Genomic DNA, 24,103 nt, shown 5'->3' with positions numbered 1-24,103 from the left:
GAAAATTATAAGCCAATATCACTCTCATGAACATAGTTTTAAAAAAATCCTCTAAAATGCATTAGCAAAATGAATTCAGCAATGTATAAAAAGAATAAAGACATCAGGACCAACCTGGATTTACTCCAGAAATTAAAACACCAATGTATTTCACCACAAAAACAGAATAAAGGAGAAAAACTACATAGTCATCTCAAGAAATACAGAAAAGTACTTGATAAAATTCAAGAACTGTTCATAATGAAGAAAAAAAAAAACAACTTTAACAAACCAAGAATAGAATTCAATGTATTTAATCTGGTAAAGGGATCTACAGACAAACATCGGCATTGCCAAACATGGCACATATCGTATTCAACGTGAAAATGTTGAAAGCTGTCATTTTTAAAAATTTATTTATTTAGTCTTTTAATTTTTTTTAATGTTTACTTATTTTTGAAAGAGAAAGGGCAAGTGTGGGGGACCGCCAGAGAGAGAGGGGGACAAAGGATTCGAAGCAGGTTCTGTGCAGACAACAGGGAGCCTGATGCAGGGCTCGAACTCACAAACCGTGAGATCATGACCCGATCCGAAGTCGGATGCTTAACTGACTGAGCCACCTAGGCACCTCTGAAAGCTGTCATTTTGGGATAGGGAATGAGTCAGGGATGCCTACTGTCACCACTTCTACTGGGCACTTACACTGTGATCCTAGTCAGTACAGTAAGGTAAGAAAAGAAACAAAAGGTGTAAGGACTGGAAAGAAAGAAAATGGTCACTTCTCAAATGATATAAGAGTGTACACAAAAATCCAAAAGAATCTACAAGTAATTTGAATTAATGAGTTTAGTAAGGGTCCTTAATAGAAGAGAAATATATAAAAATCAACTGCATTTCCATATACCAGAAACACAAAAAAATTTTAAAGATTTCATTTATAACAGAATTTTTAAAATCACAGAAAACTACTGATTTTTAAGAGAAATTAGAGATCTAAATAAATATTCCTAGGTTATAAAACTCAATATTCTAAGAAGTTAATTCCCCACAGATTGATCTACTGATGCCAATACAATCTCAATCAAAATATCAAGAATTTTTTTTGTAGAACCTGAAAAGCAGGTTTTAAAATGTATAAGGAAATGCAAAGGACTAAGATGAAGACATTCTGGAAAAAGAACAAGATAGCAAGTATCACTGTCCTAGGTATCGGGAGTCATGATAAAACAACAGTAACTAAGATAGTTTGTGATCACTGGTGCAAGAATAGGAAAACAGACTATTAGAGAGCCCATAAACAGATCTATTCATACAGATAATATGTTCTGAGGTAAAGAGGCATTGCTGAGCAGTGAGGAAAGGTTTATCTTTTCAATTTATGGTACTAGGTAGGACAAGTGGATATCCATATGAGGGAAAAATAAAACTTGACCCTACCTCGCAGCCCCACCCCCACACACAATGAATTTCAGGTGAATCATAAATCTAAATGTGCGAGATTAATGCCATAAAACTCCAAGAAAATAATACAGGAAATATCTTTATGCATAGGAATAGGATAAGACTTCTTAAACTGTACCATACAGATCTTCTGATCATCAAAAGATAATATTAAAAAGAATGTAAAGGCGGGGTGCTTGGCTGGCTCGGTTGGTAGAGCATGCAACTCTTGATCATGGGGTGATGAGTTCGAGCCCCATGCTGGGTGTGGAGATTACTTAAAAATACATTCTTAAGGGGTGCCTAGGTGGCTCAGTTGGTTGAGCTCCTGGCTTCAGCTCAGGTCACGATCTCACGGTTTGTGAGTTCGAGCCCCGCAGTAGGCTTCCTGCAGTCAGCGCAGAGTCCACTTCAGATCCTCTGTCCCCCTCTCTCTCTACCCCTCCCCCGCTCACACTCTCTCTCAAAAATAAAAATTAAAAAAAAAATTTTTTTTAATACAATCTTAAAAAAATAATAATGTAAAGGCAATTTACAGAATGGGAGAAAACACTCGAGGTATGTATTTAACTCATAAAGGATTCATACCCAGAATATAAAAAGAACTCCTATAATAGATCAGTAAGAAAAAGACAAATCAAAGAAAAAGGGGCAAGAGACTTGCCACTTAGAGATATCTAAATGATCAATAAAATGTAAAAAGATGCTCAATCAAAAAATAAAATAAATTAAATAAATTAAAACTTTATAGTACAGCAAAGGAAATTATCAACAAAACTAAACGGCAACCTACTGAATGGGAAAAGATATTTGCAAATGACATATCTGATAAAGGGTTAGATTCCAAAATACATCAAGAACTTACAAACTCAGCACCCAAAACACAAATAATCCCATTTAAAAATGGGCAGAAGATAGACATTTTTTACACATAGCCAACAGACACATGAAAAGATGATCAATGTCACTCATCATTAGGGGAATGCAAACCAAAACTACAATGAGATACCATCTCACACCCATCAGAATGTTAAAATCAACAACACAAGAGACAACAGGCACGGTGGCTTGTGGAGAAAGGGGATGTGGAGAAAGGGGAACCCTCTTGCACTGTGGATGGGAATGCAAACCAATGCAGCCACTCTGGAAAACAGTATGGAGGTCCTCAAAAAAGTTAAAAATAGAACTACCCTATAATCCAGCAACTGCAGTACACAAAGAATACAAAAATACTAATTCAAAGGGATATATGCACCCCAATGTTTATAGCAGCATTATCTACAATAACCAAATTATGGAATCAGCCCAAGTGCCCATCAACTGATGAATGGAAAAAGAAGACGTGGGGGTGCCTGGGTGGCACAGTCAGGTAAGTGTCAGACTCTTGATTTTGGCTCAGGTCATGATCTTACAGTTTGTGGGATGGAGCCCCATGTCAGGCTCTGGGCTAACAGCACAGAGCCTGCTTGCCATTCTCTCTCTCCATCTCTCTCCTGCTCCTCCCTGACTTGTGCATGCATGCACTCTCTCTAAAAATAAAGAGACATTAAAAAATGGCTCAGTAAAAAAGTAAATAATCTGACAGTCCCAAATAAATAAAAATAAAAATATGGCAGTACCAAAAAATAAACAAAAATTAAAAATAAAAATCTGACAGTACCAACTGTTGACAAGATACAGACAAAGACAGGCTTGGTGGGAGGTTAAATCAGTATAACCACTTCTGAAAACAGCCAAACAATGGCTACACTCATACAATACTGACCGGAGGGTATATTAGTTAAAACCTCCTTGGCAAACAGTTTGGTATTATCCATGTAAGTTAAACATACACACAATTCTATGATGTAGGACTCCACTCCTAGATACATATGCCCAATAATATTGTGTCCATAAATTTACTGCAGCATTATTTGTAAGAGCTCCAAACCACAAACTCAAATGCCCATCAATATTAGAATGGATGAAGTGAATCATGATATATTTATACAAGGGATTACTATATGGCAAAGAGTCACAGTCACACACACCATAGATAAATCTCACAATGTTGAGCAAAAGAAGTCAGACACAAAAGAAACATACTCTACAGTTTCACATATATTAAATTTAAAAAGCAGGCAAATCTAAATCACAGTGCTTAGGGATGCATGCATAAGTAGTAAAAGTACAAAGAAAAACAAGAACGTAAATACTATAAAATCAGGATAATGATAACTGTTGGGGGACAATGATTATAAGCGGAGCTTCTGGGGTACTAGCAATCTTCTATTTCCTGACCTAGTTTCTAGTTACACAGCTGTTCTCTTTAGATAAATCATTTAGCTATTTTCGGTTCAGGCACTTTTCTTGATGTGTTTTATTTCACAATAAAAAGGTTAAAAAAAAAAGACTTCAGGGGGAAGTAAAACAGATTAGACAAAACTAAATAAAGAAAAAGGGGACTGTAAAAGAGACCTAAAGAAACCGCGCAGAATGAATCCATAGAGACTACAATATGTTAAATATAAAAGAGATTACCAGATATGTAGGATAACATAAAAAGTTGAGAATAGAGCTGATCAAATTACAGCAAGAAAGAAGGAAGAGGAGGGAGAAGATGAGAAAGAAAAGAGGGGGGGGGTGGAGGTGGAGAGAAGAACAAACAGGGTAAAGACAATCTGCAAAGAGAATTCAAAAATTGATAAAAGAGGGGTGCCTGGGTGGCTCAGGCGGTTGAGTGTCCGACTCTCAATTTCAGAGGTGAATCTCACCGTTCGTGGGTTCGAACCTCGTGTCGGGCTACACACTGATGGCATGGAGCCTGCTTGGGATCCTCTCTCCCTCTCCTTCTGCCCCTCCCCTACTCACACACATATTCTCTTTCTCAAAAATAAATAAATAAGCTTTAAAAAAAAGAAAGAAAATGCAATGACTTCTTTAAAAAATACTACTAATAAAATAAAAATTGATAGAAGATATCAATCCTCATTTCTACCTATCTCTCAGAATCCCATGTTGGTAATACAGAAAGAACACTTAGCCTCATCATACTGAATCTTCAGGACCACAAACTCAAAGTGTAGATCTTAAAAGGAGCTACAGAAAGTTAGATTACCTACAGAGAATCAACACTTAGACTGGTAGTCATTTTAAACAGCAACAACAGAAGCCAGAAGACAATGGAATACTGTCTTGAAAATGATGATAAACTGCCATGCTAAAATTTTGTATCCAGTAAAATACCTTTCTTTCAAGCTTAAGAGCAACCTAAAGACACTTTCAAAACAGGAACAATGACAACTAGTTTAATGAGCTTTGAAGACATAAACTTCTAAGAATGACCTTAAAGAAAATGATCCTAAGGAAAAAATGAGCAAAGAAAAAGGTAAACATTTTGGTAAATCCAAACAAATACTCACTGTATTAGACAAGAACAAAAATGTCAACTATACAAGCACACAAAAGTGAATAAAAGAGAAAGGGAGGGGCACCTGAGTGGCTCAGTCGGTTAAGCATCCGACTTCGGCTCACATCATGATCTCACAGTTGGTGAGTTTGAGTCCCCGCATCTGGCTCTGTGCTGATGGCTCAGAGCCTGGAGCCTGCTTCCGATTCTGTGTCTCCCTCTCTCTCTGCCCCTCCCCCACTCATGCTCTGTTTCCCTCTCTGTCAAAAATAAGTAAACATTTAAAACAAAATTTTTTTTTTTTTCAACGTTTATTTTATTTTTTGGGACAGAGAGAGACAGAGCATGAACGGGGGAGGGACAGAGAGAGAGGGAGACACAGAATCGGAAACAGGCTCCAGGCTCTGAGCCATCAGCCCAGAGCCTGACGCGGGGCTCGAACTCACGGACCGTGAGATCGTGACCTGGCTGAAGTCGGACGCTTAACCGACTGCGCCACCCAGGCGCCCCAAAAAACAAAATTTTTTTTAAAAAGAGAAAGGGAAATGGAAGAATGGCGACACCAAGGAAGAATAATTTTCTTCATAAAGCTTTTCTGTGGCAGCAAACAGGGAAATGCAATCACACCTGAAGATGTGGCATCCAGCATGAATTCAATACTTATCTAAAGCCAAAATGAAGTGGGTTTTGGGTTATTTGCCACTTTAACTTATCCACATCTCTGCTACAGTAATTAAACATTATTAAATCAACCGCTGTTACTAACCACTCACTTCAGACTACCCTGCGGCTGCAGTTATACTTCATTTAGTTAGAAAATCAAGGCGCTTGGCAAAAGTGAATGTTCCTAATCTACTACAGCTCACTGTTTAGTGATGTTTTCTTCTATTATTGTTGGACTATTTCTAAAATGATAGAATTTCGTACACAGAATCGACCAGAGGTGTCCAATGCTGTCCTGATGACCCATGCTCACTGGCAGAAACAACTATTGTTGCTGATACGATGAAATCCCTTGAGCAGGCGTAAGGTCTTGGGTGACTACTACACCCTTCTGGACGTTGTCAAGTGTTCTCGTTCGTGGTCATCCCTGGCATCTGGCTGACCTCTTACCAAATCTGGGACCCGATTTGGTGGCAGCTATTCTGCTTAGGGCCTCTTCTGATTACACTTCCTGGCCGTAGGCCATATTCTACATATCCAAAAGACATATGTCGGATAAGACATAGATCAACAAGGAATGATAACTATGATTTATTTATAGTTATGTAATATCTTCTGTTTCAAGGAGATTAAAGTTCACTCCGTGAATCAGAATGACAGAGGAACAGACGCACCCTGTGATCCTCATCACAACTATGTAATGACTCTCCCCAAAGAAGACCTATTAGAAAAACGAACCAGATGGTTAGGAAAGCCCTGGGCTCAAACGGCGATTACCTTTTTATACCTCCCATCTCCTATCTGTAAAGTGAAGGTAACAACAGAACCTTCCCACACGGGATTTACTGTGGAAATTAAATGAGATGCTGCAAACAAACAGCAAAGTACCTGGCTGAGAGCAAACAGTATTTCAGATTTTAATGTTATCTCTTTAAATGCTACTTTGTGTAATAATTCCCATTTAAATAGATTTCCTTAACTAACTTCTCCATGGCATCCTTATGAAAATACTATTTAAAATATTAATAGTAGCTAATATTTAATGAGTACTTACTATATGTGAAAATCATGCTGAACCCTTTATAGGGCTTATCTATTTGACTCCTTTGAAAAGCCCTGGGAGGGAGCTACCATTACAGCCCTACGACAAACAAGTTCATGAGCCTCTGAGAAGGTAAGTAGCTTGTCTGAGTTCACAGAATAAGCGGTCAAAATGGGACTTGGACAGATCTGTCTCACTCCAGAACCCATGATTTTAAGCACTCTCCTCTCCTGACGAGAGAAGCAGCTTCTCCGTCTGCTAAATTCTATTTATGAGCTAGTTGAGAACAAGCTAATTCTCCTTTAGTCTTATCCTCTACTTGACTATTCAAGGTCCCTAGTTAGAAAAGCAGAAAAGATTTACATGGTTTATTTTTGCTTTTTAACTTACCCACTCACAGTCAATTCCAAGTACTGGAAGATCTTCTAACTCACTCCTAAGCAATGGCTCGATGTGGTCCCACTCTGCCTCGTGAGACACAGTCACCACCTTTGCTTCGAGAATCTTCTCCTCCCATGAGGCTCTGGGGGCACCGCAGTGCAGCTGGTCGTCTGCTGGAGGGGGCTGCTCCCTCCTGCCTGGGGCTTGCTGCTGCCTCCGCCGTTGCCAGGGGTCAAGGCTCGCTTTGCTCCTCCGGCACCGGATGCCCTTCCACAGGACAAACCCCCCGACAGCCACACCGACAAGGGTGGTCACTGTCAAAGCTGTTAAGTATTTAGACATCTTCAACTTTTTTGCGGCTTAGGAAAGCATATCAGTAATCCCACAATCTGCAAAACAAATGGCAACAATATATTTATATACAGAATTTAAACCTATATGGAAACATGTTTTCCCCTAAAAAGTGCTCCACTTATAATCCATGTGTCCACAAACTAAACAACAACAACAAAAAAAGAAAGAAAGAAAGAAAGAAAGAAAGAAAGAAAGAAAGAAAGAAAGAAAGAAAGAAAGAAAGAAAGAAAGAAAAAGCTACAAATTTCCACTTGGAAAAAGTGATATTTAACTTTTTCACTTTTGTACTTTCTCGGTCTTCATTCTCAGCCAAGAAAACGCCCCTGCATTCTACCAGCTGCCCAGGGCTCCCTCAATCAGGCATTAACAGGGTGTCTGAACATATATATACATGTATGGAATTTGAAAAATTAAAATTAATTATAATCCTCCTACCCTTAGGTAACCAGTTATCAGTGTGATGTTCAATTATTTCACGCAATTAAATAAATAATAAGAATGGCAGATCATTTCAGTCAGGGAAACTCCACATAACAGTCTCTCTTCCATTTCTCCTATGGCACACGGTTTTCTCCATCTACCTTTTGTTTTCCTATTTTTGACAGAGAAATGGACATACAGCGCTGTTTCTGTACTACTTACATAACAACAGTAAATGTGTAACAATAAATGGTAAGTGGCTGTTAGCCTCAGTCACACAGAGCAATCATGAGGCAGACACTGTTCGGCACAAAGTAATTGATCCCATTTGGGAAGCAGGCCCGGTGTAGTCATATAACGCCATTATGCAAGGGAAGTCAGGTATCTAAATTTTATGTGAAATGTCACTATTTGTAAGTGTCAGCAACAAATTCACTGTGCCAGCCAAACAAAAACACTCTGGGCTCCGTGCCACCCACCTGTGGATTCTGGCCTACAATCTATATTGCCCAAAGACACAGTGACCTGCTAGACACGGCCTACACTTTTCTATGGCCGAGAGTTTCCCACTGAAGGTGTACTATTTTTATCATTTTTCAAAGCTTCAATAATTTTTTTAAGTTTATTTATTCGTTTTGGCAGGGGAGGGGCAGAGAGAGAGGGACAGGGAGAGAATCCCAAGCAGGTTCTGTGCTGTCAGCGCAGAACCCAACATGGGGCTCGAACACACGAACCACAAGATCATGCCAAGATCAAGAGTTGGATGCCTAACTGACTGAACCACCCAGGCACTCCAATAACAATTATTTTTTAAATAATTTAATAGTTACAACAACCCTGGGCTATAACCACGTAGGGCATGGATTAACCGGGGGGGGGGGGGATAAAAAATGAAATCACACAATTATTACACTGCTAATGAAAACAAGAAAATAGCTGTGTAATTTTTAAAATATTTACTTTATTGCAGAAGTACTAAGTGCTAAGTACTCATGTACTTTCTCCAGTACTTTTACTGAAGGCTTAATGAGATTCAAGAATTTGCACAAATTTCTAGTTAAAATAATCTGAAAAGACGTTTTAAAAAAAAAAAACTCTTCCCTTCCCGACTTTAAACAATACAAAATGCTGGAGAAAACATCAAAAATATAAATGTTTAATACAGAGTTAAACTCAAAAGAAAGAGAAATCATCAGCTGCCAGAAATGGAAACAGGGAACCCACAGTGGGTGGGAGATATGTGGGGGTGGGGGGAGGGCACAGACCAGAATTCATAGCAGCCTCAGTGCTGGGCTTTATTGCCAGTCCATGGCCAGAAGTCTAGGCCACAGGCCCAGGGCACAGCTGGGACCCAGGAAGTGCTGCCTTGTCCATGAACAGGAAACTGAAAGGGTTCAACTACCATGGTCCAGGCAAGCACCCGCCCAAGGCTGAGAGTATGAACAGAACTCCTCATGAGGAGGCAGACTCTCAGGCCTTCACTGTGAGGCAGTAGAGGGCCCAAATTCACATTATCCTCACAAAAGGAAACTCTAAGTTTTAAAGAAACTAGTTTTAAAGAAACTAAAACTAAGGGGCGCCTAGGTGGCTCAGTCGGTTAAGCGTCCAACTTTGGCTGAGGTCATGATCTCACGGTTCGTGAGTTCAAGCCCCATGTCAGGCTCTGTGCTGACAGCTCAGGGCCTGGAGCCTGCTTCGGATTCCGTGTCTCCCTCTCGGCCCCTCTTCCACTCGCCCCGTGTCTCTCTCTCTGTCTCTCAAGAATAAACAAACGTTAAAAAAATTGAAAACCAAAGAAACTAAAGCGAAAATGGTTAGAAATTGTGAATTCGGTTGGAATGTGTGTGTGTGTGTGTGTGTGTGTGTGTGTGTGTGTTTCTACCACCCAGGAAACATGCAGTACTTCCAACAACAGCAGTCCCTAGAAGAGTACTCACAAATGAATCAAAACAAAACAAAAATTTTTAAATACCCTACAGCCAATAAAAATATTTCACATAAGAATCAAACAAAAACATCCATATCTGAAATCTGAAAGGAACTTAAATAACACTCAGTGAAATTAAGGAAAATAAAATCTAAAACATGATCAGGAAACAACATAAAGTAGAAATTCTACATACAAAAAAATACTTGCTAAAATTGTTTAAAAGTTCAATACTCAATAGACAGGTTAAATAGTAGATCAGACAGAGAGAGTTAGTGAATTGAAGATAAATCTGAGGAACTCACCCAGAATGTAGCACAGAGAGAAAGATGTAGAAAACATAGCAGAGACATGGGGGACAGATTGAGAATCTCGACATCCATGTAATGAAGAGTTGAGATGGAGGTCATCAGATTTAGTACAGTCCTCTGAGTCCCAAGCTGCATAAATTAAATCTATCCACAGAAAGACTTGTATAAGTATGTTCATAACAGCTTCATTCATAATAGCCAAACCCTAGAAAAAGTCCAGTTGGTACACCCATACAATGGAATACTACTTGGCAATAACAAAAAGAAATGAATTACTGATACATGCATGAATCTCAACATCAGGCTGAGTGAAAGAAGCCAGATACAAAAGAGTTACTGTATGGTTCTATTTATGCAAAGTTCCAGAACAACTAAAATTAATCTATGGTAGAAAAAGATCTGAACACTAGCTGCCTCTGGGGGGTAGGGTGAGTTACAGGGAAGAGACATTTAAGCTGAACACTGAGTATCAAAAAAAAAAAAAAAAAAAAAGTCAGTCAGGAAAAATTCTAGGGAAGAGCATTTCAGGCAAGAGAGAACTTTCCAGAATTGTATAACATTCCATGTCTTGATGGGGGCTTGGGTTACCCAGGTGTACATATTTGTCAAATTTTTTTTTTCCTGTTGGCCTGCCTGATAATTGTTGATTTATTCATTGTCTATCTTTCCCACCAGACTGTAAACCCCATGAAAACAGGGACCTTACCTGGCTTCTTCAATATTACATATATATGCACACCCACACCCATATATATATATATATATATATATATATATATATATATATATACTTACTATATAGTATATACTATATATTTACTATATATAGTATGTATATTATACTATATATAATACTACATGTATATGTATATCCAACAATTGCCACAGAGATGATAACAATAAATATTCATCGAATGAATACAACTCAATTCCAGGTATTGTATTTTATGATAAATGTCTCTATTTCAATCATCATATTACAAAAATCTGTTTATTCCAGTGAAAAAAGTATTTTTCCCCTTACTGAGTGAGCCTTGGTGCCACAGAGAAGCATTATGGTTCAATACTGGGCTAGAAGTGAGAAAAATCAAATCTTGTGTTATAAGTGGAATGTTTGCGCCCCTCTAAAATCCCTATGTTGAAACTCGCCCCCCCCCCCCCCCCCAGTGTGGCGGTACTAGGAGATGGAGCCTCTGGAAGCTGATGAGAATGCGGTGAGGTCATGAGGCTGAAGCCCCCGTGGATGGTGTTAGTACCCTATGAAAGCTTGCTTCTCTCTGATCTCTGCCAGTGTGAGAGGTGGAGAGTCTGCCTATTGGGAGGAGGGCTCTTACCAGGACTGACCAGGCCGGCATCCTGATCCTGGACTTCCAGGCTCCAGAACTGTGAGAAATAAATTTTTGTTTTTTATAATTCACCCGGACTGTGGTATTCTAGTTTTGCAGCCCAAACAGACTAAGATACCTCTCTAAGGACACGCTCTGGTATCCAAAGCTTTCAGTGCCTCAACATTTCCCCTGACTGAAACAATGTGCTGCTTTTATTTTTTTTAAAACTGGACACAGTAATTGAACATCAAATTAATAACAGTAGTTACCGAAGGGTAGTAGGCTTATAAATAACTTTGGTTTTTCAAATTCTATGCAAGTATGTATATTTATTCATAATGAGAAAAATACTTTTTTTAATTCATGATTTTCAGAGATAGGCCGTGTAAATATCCCACTCAACACTTAAGACATGATTATATTCCTGAAATAAATCACATTTTAATGAATGAAACAAATATGTTAACATATTCAGGGAGCAGCTTCAGGTAGAGGGTAAGGAGATGGGCCCTAGAGTCAAATACCTTGGGTTCAAACACAGCCCCTGCCACTTGCTAGCTATAGAACTTGGGCAATTCCCCGAACTTCCTCTCTAAGTGTCAGCTGAACTTCTCTAAGTCTCAGTTTCCTCACTGGCAAAATGGGAAAGATAGTCTCTACAACACAGGATTGGCTAGGACATTAGGGTTTAATAAATGTCAGTTCTTACTAGATACCACAGAACTCCTATTAAAGGAAATCAACGAATTATAGAGTTAAAATTTAGAAGGCAAATTAAGCTCTTGCACAAGTCAAGAATCCTTTCCGTGCTAGTCTTAACAGATCTTGACCTGGTCTCTACCTGAATACTTCTAGGAACAGAGTTCAGTACCTTAAGGGGAGTTTTTGTTGAAAGTCCTTGTATTTTGCAAAAGTTCCCTACTTAGAAATTGCTCTCTTTGATGTTCAGTCCAGCCTCTTCAGTGACGACAGTGTTTACTCCCTCCTCAGAGCTTGTGAAATACGTGAAGACAGCTCTTAGGACTCCCCTTAGAACATTCTTCTTAATCTAAGCAGCCTTCCAGTGACCTGGGAAGGTCATTGTTGTGGGCAGATACCTCTGAACACCTCCAAGTTTGTCAATGGATCTCTTAAAATGTGGCACCCAGGTCAGTACTCAGTACTTGAGATAGGGTCCAATTGGTGTGAATGACACTGGTACTATTACTTCCTAGTGTCTGGGCCCTATATTTTATGGATGCTGTACCAAATGATTTGTTTTTGAGTACAAGAAACCCAATGGCGGGTCACATAAAGCTTGTGGTAAATTAAAATTCACGGATACCAAAACGAGTTCCCCACTTCATGTATTTATGATTTCTATTTTGCACTGAAATCCAAAACTTTACATTTCTTTCAAATTTCATCGTTTGTTTCAGCCAAATTTCCAAATGTTTCATCCTCTGAGACCAATCTGCATCCTGATTGTGCATTCCCTCTTGACTTAAACATCATTTTGCATAGATAAGTGAATTTTTGTTTTCAAAGAAAATAACATCTTCTCACGTGTTTTTACTCATTTTTTTCATTTTCTTTTGCATTTCACACTATCTCCGTATTTCATGACATTAAAATAAGGTGACATTAAAGTAGAAAAAGCTTTACAAAATATTACTGATTTGCTTCCATTGAGAAGGACCCCCTCAGATATGAAGTTCCCAGGCATATGGTAAGATTCCCGACTTATTCTTTGTCATGTGTGGCCCACGTAAAAGAAAGGCCTCACAGGGAAATTGGAAGGAGCAAGCAGGAGGGAACTCTTGACAACATTCAAAAAACGTGTAAAACCATTTTTACACGGAGAGGTTTTGTGCAGGTTTTTTCCCGGCCAAAGGATTCGTTCAGCAAACGTGTATGTAGCACTTTCGGGAAGCCACACATTGTGCCAGACTCTAGGTAAAAAGAGTTAAAAGGCACCGTCTGCTTCCAGAAATGCAGGATTCAGAAAAGGAGACATTCACGTGGTGAGCAAGTTGCCATGCAGTGAGAGAGCACCAACAACAGAAGCACACACAGCACAGGGATGGCCAAAAGGAAGGAGTGCGGGTATTACCAACAGAAACACTCGCTGGGAGAGAGGGTATCTGAGATTGGTGCTGGTGTTAAAAATGAGCACACACTGCCCAGGTGCACACACAGACAGCAGACAGGCACTCTGGGCAGGGGGCCCAGCGTGTGCAAGGGCACGGAAGGCACAGAGCAGCGCAGTATAGGTGAAAAGGTTCAAGCAAATTTAACACGTACTGTTAGTGTAAAATACAGAATTGTGAAGGCTCAGTACAAAAAAAGTAAAAGTATGTTATTGACAATTTTCACACCGAGTTTTTAAGATGGACCTTTTTTATTTTAGTAAAATATACTTAACACAAAATTTACTATTTTAACCATTTTTGAACCGTATGACTCAGGGGCATAAACTACATTTCACAGGGTTGAGCAGCATCACTACTATTCATTTCTAGAACTTCTTCATCGTCCCAAACACAAACTCTGTACACATTAAATAATAACTTCCCATTCCATCTCTCCCACCCCTAAGAACTTCTATTATAATTTCTATTTATATGACTTTTACATTGCTTTTTCATATGTATGCTGAAATAACAGTTGGATGTACTAGGTTAAATAAAACATGTTATTAAATTAAGTTCGCTTTATTTCTTTTTACATTTTGAATGTGGCTACTAGAAAACTTTATTTATGGGGCTCATATTATATTTGGGCAGTGCTGTGCCAGAGCATAATGTACATATAAGGAAACAGAGACAGATGATGCTGGAATGAGTAGATACAGGTTGAGTCATGAGGGCCCTAAAATTACCTTACAAGATAAAACCTCATGGGTAATGGAGAGCCAGTAACAGACTTATAAGGGGAGTGTCAGCATCAGACTCATATTTCAAAGAACACCATGGTGGCTGTGTCGGTACTAGACTGGAAAAGAGTAAGGCAAGAGACAGGAAGACCTCTGGGAGACTCAACAGTGATCCGGGAAGGGGAGAAGATCCAAATCAGTGCAGAAGAAGGCAGAACGAAAAAGGGCCATGGTGGGGGTGGGGGGTGGCACCTGGCTGGCTCAGTCACGTGAAGAGCATATGACTCTTGATCTCGGGGCCATGAGCTCAAGCCTCATACTAGAGGTAGAGCTTACATTAAAAAGAAAAAGAAAAAGAGAAAGAAAGAAAAAAAAAAAAAAAAGGAACCATGTATCCTAACAGAATGGCTGCATTAGTATCACCTACATAAGGAGAAAAGTCATAAATTTTACAACTTATCATTTTGAAAGTTTGATGAATATAAAATCAATAGCTTTCCAAACCCACTATAAGAATATAAAGAAAAATTCACTCATAATAGCAACATACACTTTTTAAAAACAACACACAAAACAACCATACACACACACACACACACACACACACACAACCCTAGGCATAAACTCAAAAGAAATGTGCAAGATTGATATGAAGAAAAATAGAAAACTTTACTGAAGATATAGAAGACTGGAGGAGCAGAGATATATTATAGTAGCTATCATATGCAGAGCATGTATCGTGTGCTAAGTACCACATATTATACACAATCAAGTATACATTGCTCATGTAATCCTTTCATCAACTTTCTGCAAAAAGTACTATAACTACTTTTTTTCATAAGGAGAATATTGTTTCACAGAAATATTCAAAATAACATATAAATGCAATGTCAACCTAGTTTTTAAAAACTCTTTAGGGGCGCCTGGGTGGCGCAGTCGGTTAAGCGTCCGACTTCAGCCAGGTCACGATCTCGCGGTCCGTGAGTTCGAGCCCCGCGTCAGGCTCTGGGCTGATGGCTCGGAGCCTGGAGCCTGTTTCCGATTCTGTGTCTCCCTCTCTCTCTGCCCCTCCCCCGTTCATGCTCTGTCTCTCTCTGTCCCAAAAATAAATAAAAAACGTTGAAAAAATAAATAAAATAAAAAATAAAAAAATAAAAACTCTTTAAAAAATGAATTGACCATCAAGAGAATGAAAAGACAACCCTAGGATGGGAGAAAATATTTGCAAAGCATATATCTGGCAAAAGCATGTATCTCAAATATATAAAGAACTCTTACAATTCAATAATAAAAAAAGACAAATCGGTGAAAAACAGGCAAGGATCTGAACAGACATTTCTTCAAAGAAGACATACATATGGACAATAAGCACTTGAAAAGCTATTGTGGAAATACAAATCAAAACCACAATGAGATACCACTTCACACCCACTAGAATGGCTCTAATCAGAAAGACAGATAATAAGTGCTAGCAATAATATGGAGAAATTAGAATGCTCGCACGTTGCTGGTAGGAATATAAAATGGTGCAGCTGCTTTGAAAAACAGTCTGGCAGTTCCTCAAATGGTTAAACATAGGCAGGGATGCTTGGGGCACCTGGGTGGCTCAGTCAATTAAGCATCCGACTTCAGCTCAGGTCATGATCTCACGGTTCATGGGTTTGAGCCCCGTGTCAGGCTCTGTGCTGACAGCTCAGAGCCTGGAGCCTGCTTTGGATTCTGTATTTCCCTCTCTCTGCTCCTCCCCCACTCATGCGCATGCTCGCTCTCTCTCTCTCTCTCTCTCTCTCTCCTTCAAAAATAAATAACAGGGGCGCCTGGGTGGCGCAGTCGGTTAAGCGTCCGACTTCAGCCAGGTCACGATCTCGCGGTCCGTGAGTTCGAGCCCCGCGTCAGGCTCTGGGCTGATGGCTCGGAGCCTGGAGCCTGTTTCCGATTCTGTGTCTCCCTCTCTCTCTGCCCCTCCCCCGTTCATGCTCTGTCTCTCTCTGTCCCAAAAATAAATAAAAAAATAAAAAACGTTGAAAAAAAAATTTTTTTTTTAAAAATAAATAACAATATTAAAAAAAAAATAGGGATGCCATATGATCCAGCAATTCCACTGCTAGGTATATACCCAAGAAGAATGAAAACATACTTAAGGGCATTATTCATAATAGCCAAAAAGTGGTAACAGTGTATATGTCCTTCAGCTGATGTGGATAAATAAAATATACCATATCCATAATGTTATGGGTTGAATTGTGCCCCTGAAAAAGATATGTTGACGTCCCAGGGGTACCTGTGAATATGACTTTATTGAAAATTAGGTCTTTGCATACATAATCAAGTTAAAACGAGGTCATACTGGAGTAGTGTGGGCCTTTAATCCAATAGGACTGGTGTCCTTAAATGGAGAAGAGACACAGAAACAGGCTCCCACAGAGAGATTTAGCATGTAAAGACAGACGCTCAGGGAAGAAGACCATGTGAAGACAGAAGCAGGCCAAGGAATGCCAAGGATTGCCAGCAACTACCAGAAGCTAAGAAGAGGCAAGAAAGGATTCTCCCCCTGAGCCTCAGAGACAGAGTAGCCTTCCTTACACCTTGGTTTTGGACTTTCTAGCCTCCAGAACTGTGAGAGAATACATTTGTGTTAGTTTAAGCTACCCAGTTTGTGTTACTTTGTTACTGTAGCCCTAGGAAACAAGCACACCATAGGATGGAATTCTATTCAGGGGTAAAAAAAAAAATGATGAGTACTGATACATTCCACAACATGGATGAGACTTGAAAACATTATGCTGAGTGAAAGAAGCCTGTCACAAGATACCACAAGTTGTATGATTCCATTTATACAAAATATTCAGATCTATAAAGGCAGAAAGATTAGTGGTTGCCTAGGGCTCGGGTACTGGGGAATGAAATGGGGAATGACTGCTAACTGGCACAGGTTTCTTTTTGGGGTGACGAAAATGTTCCAAAATTAGATTGTGGTGATGGCTGCACAACTGTGAATACACACACACACACAAAAAAAAAAAAACCCACTGAAGTGTATACTTTAAACAATGAGTTATATAAATTACATCTCAATAAAGCCATTTAAAAAAAAACTTGACAAGCTAATTCTAAAAGTCAGGAAAAGAAATTCTAAGATTAGCCCCACAAATGTTTTTTAAATGAGTATGTGAGCTGAAAAAGTATATGAGTTTCAATAAAATGACAGTAATAATAGAAGGGAGTGTTTATCCCACTAGGTATCAAAATACGTATTGAACATAGGATACTGTGGAATTGGTCCTGCAAAACAGAAAACCAGGCCACAGAGCAGAAGGGAGTCCAGAAACAGACTGTGGGTATGAGAAAGTAGTAAATGATAAACGTGACATTTTAGATTAATGGGTCAAGGATAGATTTAATATTCAGAGTGATACTGTTGGGAAAATGATAATTATGCACTCACCATTCACACACACACACATACACACTGGATGTGTGTGAGGAATTAAAGAAAAACTCAAACATACAAGAATTTATAGGAGAGAATATACTCATAAGAGGAAAACCTAGGGGCACCTGGGTGGCCCAGTCAGTTGAGCATCTGACTTCAGCTTAGGTCATGATCTCATGGTTCACGAGTTGAAGCTCCGCATTGGGTTCTGAGCTGACAGCTCAGAGTCTGGAACCTGCTTCGGATTCTGTGTCTCCCTCTCTCTCTGCCTCTCCCCCGCTTGCACTCTGTCTCTCACAAAAATAAACATTAAAAAAAAAAAAGAGAGAGAGAGAGAAAGAGAGAGAGAAAACCCTGTTGTGCCTTAGGGTAAAACAGGGCTCTTCAACCTCAATACCAATGACATTTTAGTCCAGGTTATGGAGGGCTTTCCTGTGTATTGTAAGATGTTTAGCAGCATCTGTAGTTTCCGCTCAGTAGATGACCCCCGTTAGACAACCAAAAAATGTCTCCTCACATTGCCAAATGGTCCCTGGAAGGCAAAATATCTCCCACTGGAGAACCACTCAGGTAGGGAATGAGAGCCACAAAATACAAAATACACATAGTGAAAGACAGATACGTTCAAATGTCTATGGTTCGACAAAGGTGCCATATAGTTAAAAGGCAAGAATCAACATTAAAAAAGCACTAAGTTAGGAATAAATACTTAAAACAGATACAAATGACAAAAGATTGATATCCAGAATACATAAAACTCTACCATATATTTAAAAAAAAACAATAAAAATGAGACATTTCTCAAAAGAGGAAATGCAAATAGCCAACAATCATGAAAAGGTTCCCAGTCTCACTGGTAACTAGGTAAGTACGAATTAAAACACCAATTAGAATCATTTTTCACCCACTAGATGGGCAAAAATGAAAAAGATTGATAGCATCACATGTTTAAAAGAGCCAGGGAAACAGACATCATTATACACTGGTGGTGGGCAGTTTAGCCTTAGATGTCCACACCCTCCCACCCAGCAACTCAATCTGCAGGTTTGAAATGTTCACATGGGCACACAGACACATTTGGAAGGATGTTCTCTGCCTCACTGCGTCTAACTGTAAACAATCTATGGAAACTCTCATACTGTGAAATCTTAATATACCATGGAATTTACACAGCAAGTAGAATAAGGTAGGTCTCTCTACAAATGGACAAATAAAAAGTTCCAAGGCCCATTTTTAAGTATAAAAAATCAAGTTGCTGAATAGGTACAATATGCTGTATTTGTAAAGTATGTCAGTAAAAATTTAACATGAAATCTTACATGCATGTAACTTATATGAACAAACACTTGTCAATAAATGTAAAGAAAGAGAAAAACACACACACATCCCAAACTGGTAACAGTTCTTACTTTAGGGCTAAGAAATTAAAGAAGATGGAGATGGAAAGAGATCAAATATCCATTTTAAATTTCTTACATGATATTTTTTTTTAGGACCGTATGCATGGACTGCAACTAAAATAAATATAAAAGAATAAATACATTTTTTAAAACTAACTGAACTTGACCAAAACCAATCATTACTTCCCCCAATAAACTGCTTGTCTCCCGCACTTCCTAATTCTGATAATTAACAAAATCTTCCCGGGAGGTTCCTTCTAACCATGTAATACAATTTTTAAAATACGGTAAAAGTAATGTACTGTTTTCAAGGCATGGGCACCTAAGAGAGTTTGCGTCCAATCAGTATATCAAAAGCTTAGAAAGGGCTGGGTTTGCTTTTCTTTTAATGAGCAAGGATCAATTGTGCACTAACCACTAGGGTTCTAGTTTTGATCCCAGGGATGCGAGAAAAGAGGTGGCTCCCAGCAAGGCCCAGAGCAGCGGGTGTGGTCTGGGAGGAAAGGGGTGGTAACAGCAGAGGCGGGGGCAGGTCCCCACGAACCTCGGGGAGAAACTGTCACTGTGGCCGCGTGGAACACGCAGCGGCGCCCAAGGAGTTGCCAGGTGCTGTGGGCGGTGCCTCCTTTTGAGCTGACTGGGTCTAGAAACCATGAAGGTTTGGTACGTGCTCCTAAAGAGAGACGAAGGGAGTTCGAGAGGGCGCGTGGGTGGCCGCGGCCCGGGACGAGAGCCCTCGTCGCACAACTGGGTGCTGAACCGCCGCGGGGCAGGGGAGCGAGGAGGCCGCGCCGGGTAGGGGAAGAAGGAAGGGCTGGGCCAAGTCGCTTGGGGACGGCGGGGTCCGCGCAATAAGTCGCCCCCGCAGACAGTGACATCGCCGGCTCCACAACCCTTCCCCTCAATCGGCACTGGAAACCCCCTCCTTCCCTCGCAGAGGCGGGTGAAAGGCCTCGCGGGTCCCTGATTCTCACTCACCTGCGACCGGGACCCAAACCGAACACCTGCGGCACCTCACGCTGAAGAGCTGGAACCCTCCACCGCCACCTGCGCGCACCCACCCGGATCCACTAGGACCGAAGCCACTTCCGGTCCTGCGACGGGCTAGGAGGATGTAATCCCAGCCGGTGCGTGCAAATGGGCGACGCCATATTGTACGGTAGCTGCCAGGGCAGCTGTGCCCGCCCCAGTTTCTCCAGTGCTGAACAAAGGATCTGTTAAAATTGGAAAGGCTTATCGTCTCTTCAGAAAAGGGTATTTGTGTTTTTGTTTCTGGGGTGGTATTTTTGTTTGTTTTGATTTGGGTTTTGAAAGGAGTGGCCTCTGGAACCCTCTCAAATGCAATATGGAACATCTAATTGTTATTACTAATTAGCTCCAATAATGCTACTCTACTGCTCTAATTTTCTTAACTGTTAAATGATAAAGGTGAATAAGACAGACACTTGTTTAAATAATGTATTCCTGAGTAGCAGTGCATTTTATACCATTGCCATTACAATAATTACGCCATCTTGTATAACAATAACCACAATACCTTATGTTTATATTTAAAATCATTCATCCAACCGGTCTTTATCAGCAACTATTATAGGTGAAGAAGCTAACGTGTGCTCTGTGTTGTTATTTTGTCATAGAATGTGTAACGGAAGGAGAAATGCGATGTGCATAAACAATGTAAAGTACAATAATAGATGCCATTGTTGACTGTGTACATGCACTGTGCTAGAAACTTTGCAAATTGTTTCATGTATTTTATCTCATTTAATCCTCACAACAACCTCCTGAAACAGTACTATTATCAGTGACATTTTACATAAAATGGAGAAAGGTTAAATAAATTTCTCAAGGTAGCAGCAAGTAAGCATTAGAGCTGTGAATCAAACCTCGGTATATCTTCTTACAAAGCATGTTGCCCTCATTCTCTAGATTATATTGCCTCCTGTAAAGGAAAAGAAGTTCTAAATTCCTTTAGGTAAGTACCCATAAGGGGGAAATCTATGGCAGATGTAGAGGATTAACTCCCTGCATTTTAATCTGCTCCATCCAGAAACATCTAAAATAACAAACAGAAAAGTTAAAAGGAAATGCAAATTAAAACCACAATGAGAGACCATACCCACCAGAAAGACTAAAATGAAAAAGACACAAAATGCCAAGGATTGACAAGGTTGTGGAGCAACCAGAGCTCTCATATGCTTCTGAGGGTAAATAAATGGGCACCATCACTTTGTTAAACTGTTTGGCAGGATCAACTAAAGCTGAATATATGCATAGCCTCTGTCCCAACAGTTTCACTCCTAGGTATAAGCCCAACAAAAATGTGTACATATGTTCACTGAACGGACATATACAAAAAAACCCATACTCATGTTCGCAACAGCCCTACACTGGAAACTACCCAGATATCCATGCTGTTAGAAGTCAACGTAGAGGGGCGCCTGGGTGGCGCAGTCGGTTAAGCGTCCGACTTCAGCCAGGTCACGATCTCGCGGTCCGTGAGTTCGAGCCCCGCGTCAGGCTCTGGGCTGATGGCTCGGAGCCTGGAGCCTGTTTCCGATTCTGTGTCTCCCTCTCTCTCTGACCCTCCCCGTTCATGCTCTGTCTCTCTCTGTCCCAAAAATAAATTAAAAAAATAATAAAAAAAAAAAAAAAAAAAAGAAGTCAACGTAGAGTAGTGACTCTGGAAGAGAGCATGAGGAGGCTCATGAAGTGCTGATAACATTCTGTTTCTTAATCTGAGTGCTGGTTTACGTGTGTGTTTAGGTTACATATTTGTGGACACTTTCCTGGATGCATATACACTTCAATAAAAAGGTTTTGTTTTTTTTTAAATGAAAGTAAAGGAGTGAAAAGTTTATAAACCGAAAGAAGAAAAAGAATAGGAATGGAGAGGGGCGCCTGGGTGGCTCAGTTGGTTAAGCATCCGACTTTGGCTCAGGTCATGATCTCGTAGCTCATGAGTTCGAGCCCCACATCAGGCTCTGTGGTGACAGCTCAGAGCCTGGAGCCTCCTTCAGATTCTGTGTCTCCCTCTCCCTCTGCTCCAACCACTAGCATTCTGTCTCTGTCTCTCTCAAAAATAAATAAACATTAAAAAAAATTTTTTTAAATAAGAATAGGAATGGAGATAATAGCAGACAAACAAATCTCAGTGTAATTTTATAAGACATAAATTTGATTGAAATGACAGAATATTGACATGTGAGGGATCCCATTGAGGAGGAGCAGAATACATGACACCAACATATGCCATTTTGACATGTGGATTATTTTGAACTAAAGGCAATTAAGACCCAACAGATTTAAGGAAAAGTTTTACCTGTCTTTTAACTACATAAAGAATTTAGAATGGGGGTCTGGCTCAGAAAGAGACTTATTACCAGAGATAACTTTTAATAACTTTTAATGTACAGCAGGGCAAATATCTAATTACCAAATACCTGCTCTTCTTATTGTCCTGGGAGTTCCCCTCCTCCCATTTGAATCCCTAGGCCTATTCTATTCTATTCTATTCTATTCTATTCTATTCTATTCTATTCTATTCTATTCTTTAACTTAAGATGGCATTTAAGCCTCAATTGCCTGACTTGTCCTTGGGTCTCATTCTTATAGGACTCTCAATTTGTTTTCTTCTGTTAATCTGTCTTATGTCAATTTAATTAATAGACCAGCTAGAAGAATCTAGAAGGGTAGAGAAAAAAATTTTCCTCCCCTACACCATAATAAATTGTCTGGGTCCTACATTGAAGTTCCAACCCAACAAGCCCCATCTGTGCATAAAGGATTCCCAGTCAGCTTTTTAGTACCTCATTCTTTGTCTTAGTCTGTGTGGACTATTGTAACACAATGCCATTGACTAGGTGGCTTATAAACAATAGGAATTTAGGGGTGCCTGGGTGGCTTAGTCTGTTAAGCGTCCAACTTCAGCTCAGGTCATGATCTCACCATTCAGGAGTTTGAGCCCTGTGTCAGGTTCTGTGCTGACAGCTCAGAGCCTGAAGCCTGCTTTGGATTCTCTGTCTTCCTTTCTCTCTGCCCCTCCCCTGCTCATGCTTTGTCTCTCAAAAATAAATAAACATTGAAAAAAAAAAACAAATTTATTTCTCATAGTTTTGGGGCAGGGAAGTCCATGATCAAGGTGCTGACAGATTTTTTTTGTCTGGTGAGTGCCTGCCACCTAGTTTATAGACTGCTGTCTTTTCATTGTGCCCTCACTTGGCCAAGAGATAAGGAGCTCTTGTGGGCCTCTTTTATAAGTCGCTAATCTCATTCATGAGGTTCCACTCTCATGACCTAATCACCTCCCAAAGTCCCCACCTCCTGATATCATTATACTGGAAGTTAGTTTTCAGCATATGGATTTTGAGAAGACACAAAACATTCAGTCAATAACATCTACATAGGTAAATATATCCAAGAATCACCAGTCATTGCTGGAGTATCTCCAACACCATTAATTAACAGTTTCTAAGGAACACGTATAGAACTCTGCATCCAGCATTTTGAGAACACAAATACTTTTAAAACTTATCAGGAAGGGGATGGGCTAAATGGGTGATGCCATTAAGGAGGGCACTTGTTGGGATGAGCACTGGGTGTCATGTGTAAGTGACAAATCACTGGGTTCTACTCCTGAAACTAATAGGACATTGTTAGCTAACTTGAATTTAAATAAAGTAATTAAAAAAAAAATAAAGGACAATGAAGCAGCAACAAAAAAGCAAATAAACAAACAAAACAAAACTTACAAAGAAGACTTAAGAAAATTAACTTTTATTTAGGCCATTGAGCAATTTACCACAAATTGCATAAAATTGCTATCATACAGATCTCATTCTCTGATCTTAGTACAATTAAGCTAGAAGTCAATAACAAAATTATTTTTAAAACTCTATATATTTGAAGATTTTAAAAAATCTTAATAACTGAAAGATCAAAGAAAAAATCCCAGTGGAAATAAAGTTATAATAATAGATTTGAGAGGTAATAAAAATACTATATATGAAAATTTATAGGATGCAGGCAAATTAATAACCTTATATGCTTTTACACTCTAAAATAAGAAAAACTAAAAATTAAAGATATAAGTGATCATCCTAATACAGTAGAAGAAACAAAAAACATAAATCCAAAATAGTAGGAAGGAAGAAGATAAAGATCAGAGAATAAATTAATAAAAT

General features: G+C 39.5%; 1 protein-coding gene and 1 long non-coding RNA gene across 5 annotated transcripts in view; one reads left to right on the top strand and one right to left on the bottom strand.

Annotated features, from left to right (window-relative positions):
* EXD2 (exonuclease 3'-5' domain containing 2) overlaps window positions 1–24,103 on the bottom strand; it is an 88,046-nt gene that overhangs the window by 30,701 nt on the left and 33,242 nt on the right. For 2 of the 4 annotated variants that reach the window (XM_058739457.1, XM_058739458.1), the window contains one exon: window positions 6,903–7,282. In XM_058739457.1, the coding sequence (XP_058595440.1) occupies window positions 6,903–7,235 (333 nt within the window). In that variant the 5' untranslated portion in view covers window positions 7,236–7,282. Of the gene's footprint in view, window positions 1–6,902; window positions 7,283–9,899; window positions 10,050–19,898; window positions 20,117–24,103 lie in introns of those variants that run through there. The other 2 variants (XM_058739456.1, XM_058739455.1) reach the window with 2 other exon arrangements.
* Window positions 19,363–20,780, top strand: LOC131517408 (uncharacterized). Its single transcript, XR_009264582.1, has 2 exons — window positions 19,363–19,583; window positions 19,858–20,780. It is a non-coding gene; the product is annotated as an uncharacterized LOC131517408 (long non-coding RNA).

Source organism: Neofelis nebulosa, chromosome 7 (genome assembly GCF_028018385.1).
Source record: "Neofelis nebulosa isolate mNeoNeb1 chromosome 7, mNeoNeb1.pri, whole genome shotgun sequence".
NCBI classification, from domain to species: Eukaryota; Metazoa; Chordata; class Mammalia; order Carnivora; family Felidae; genus Neofelis; species Neofelis nebulosa.
Note: the sequence above shows the minus strand (reverse complement) of the source record. Positions and strands in the feature narration are given on the sequence as shown.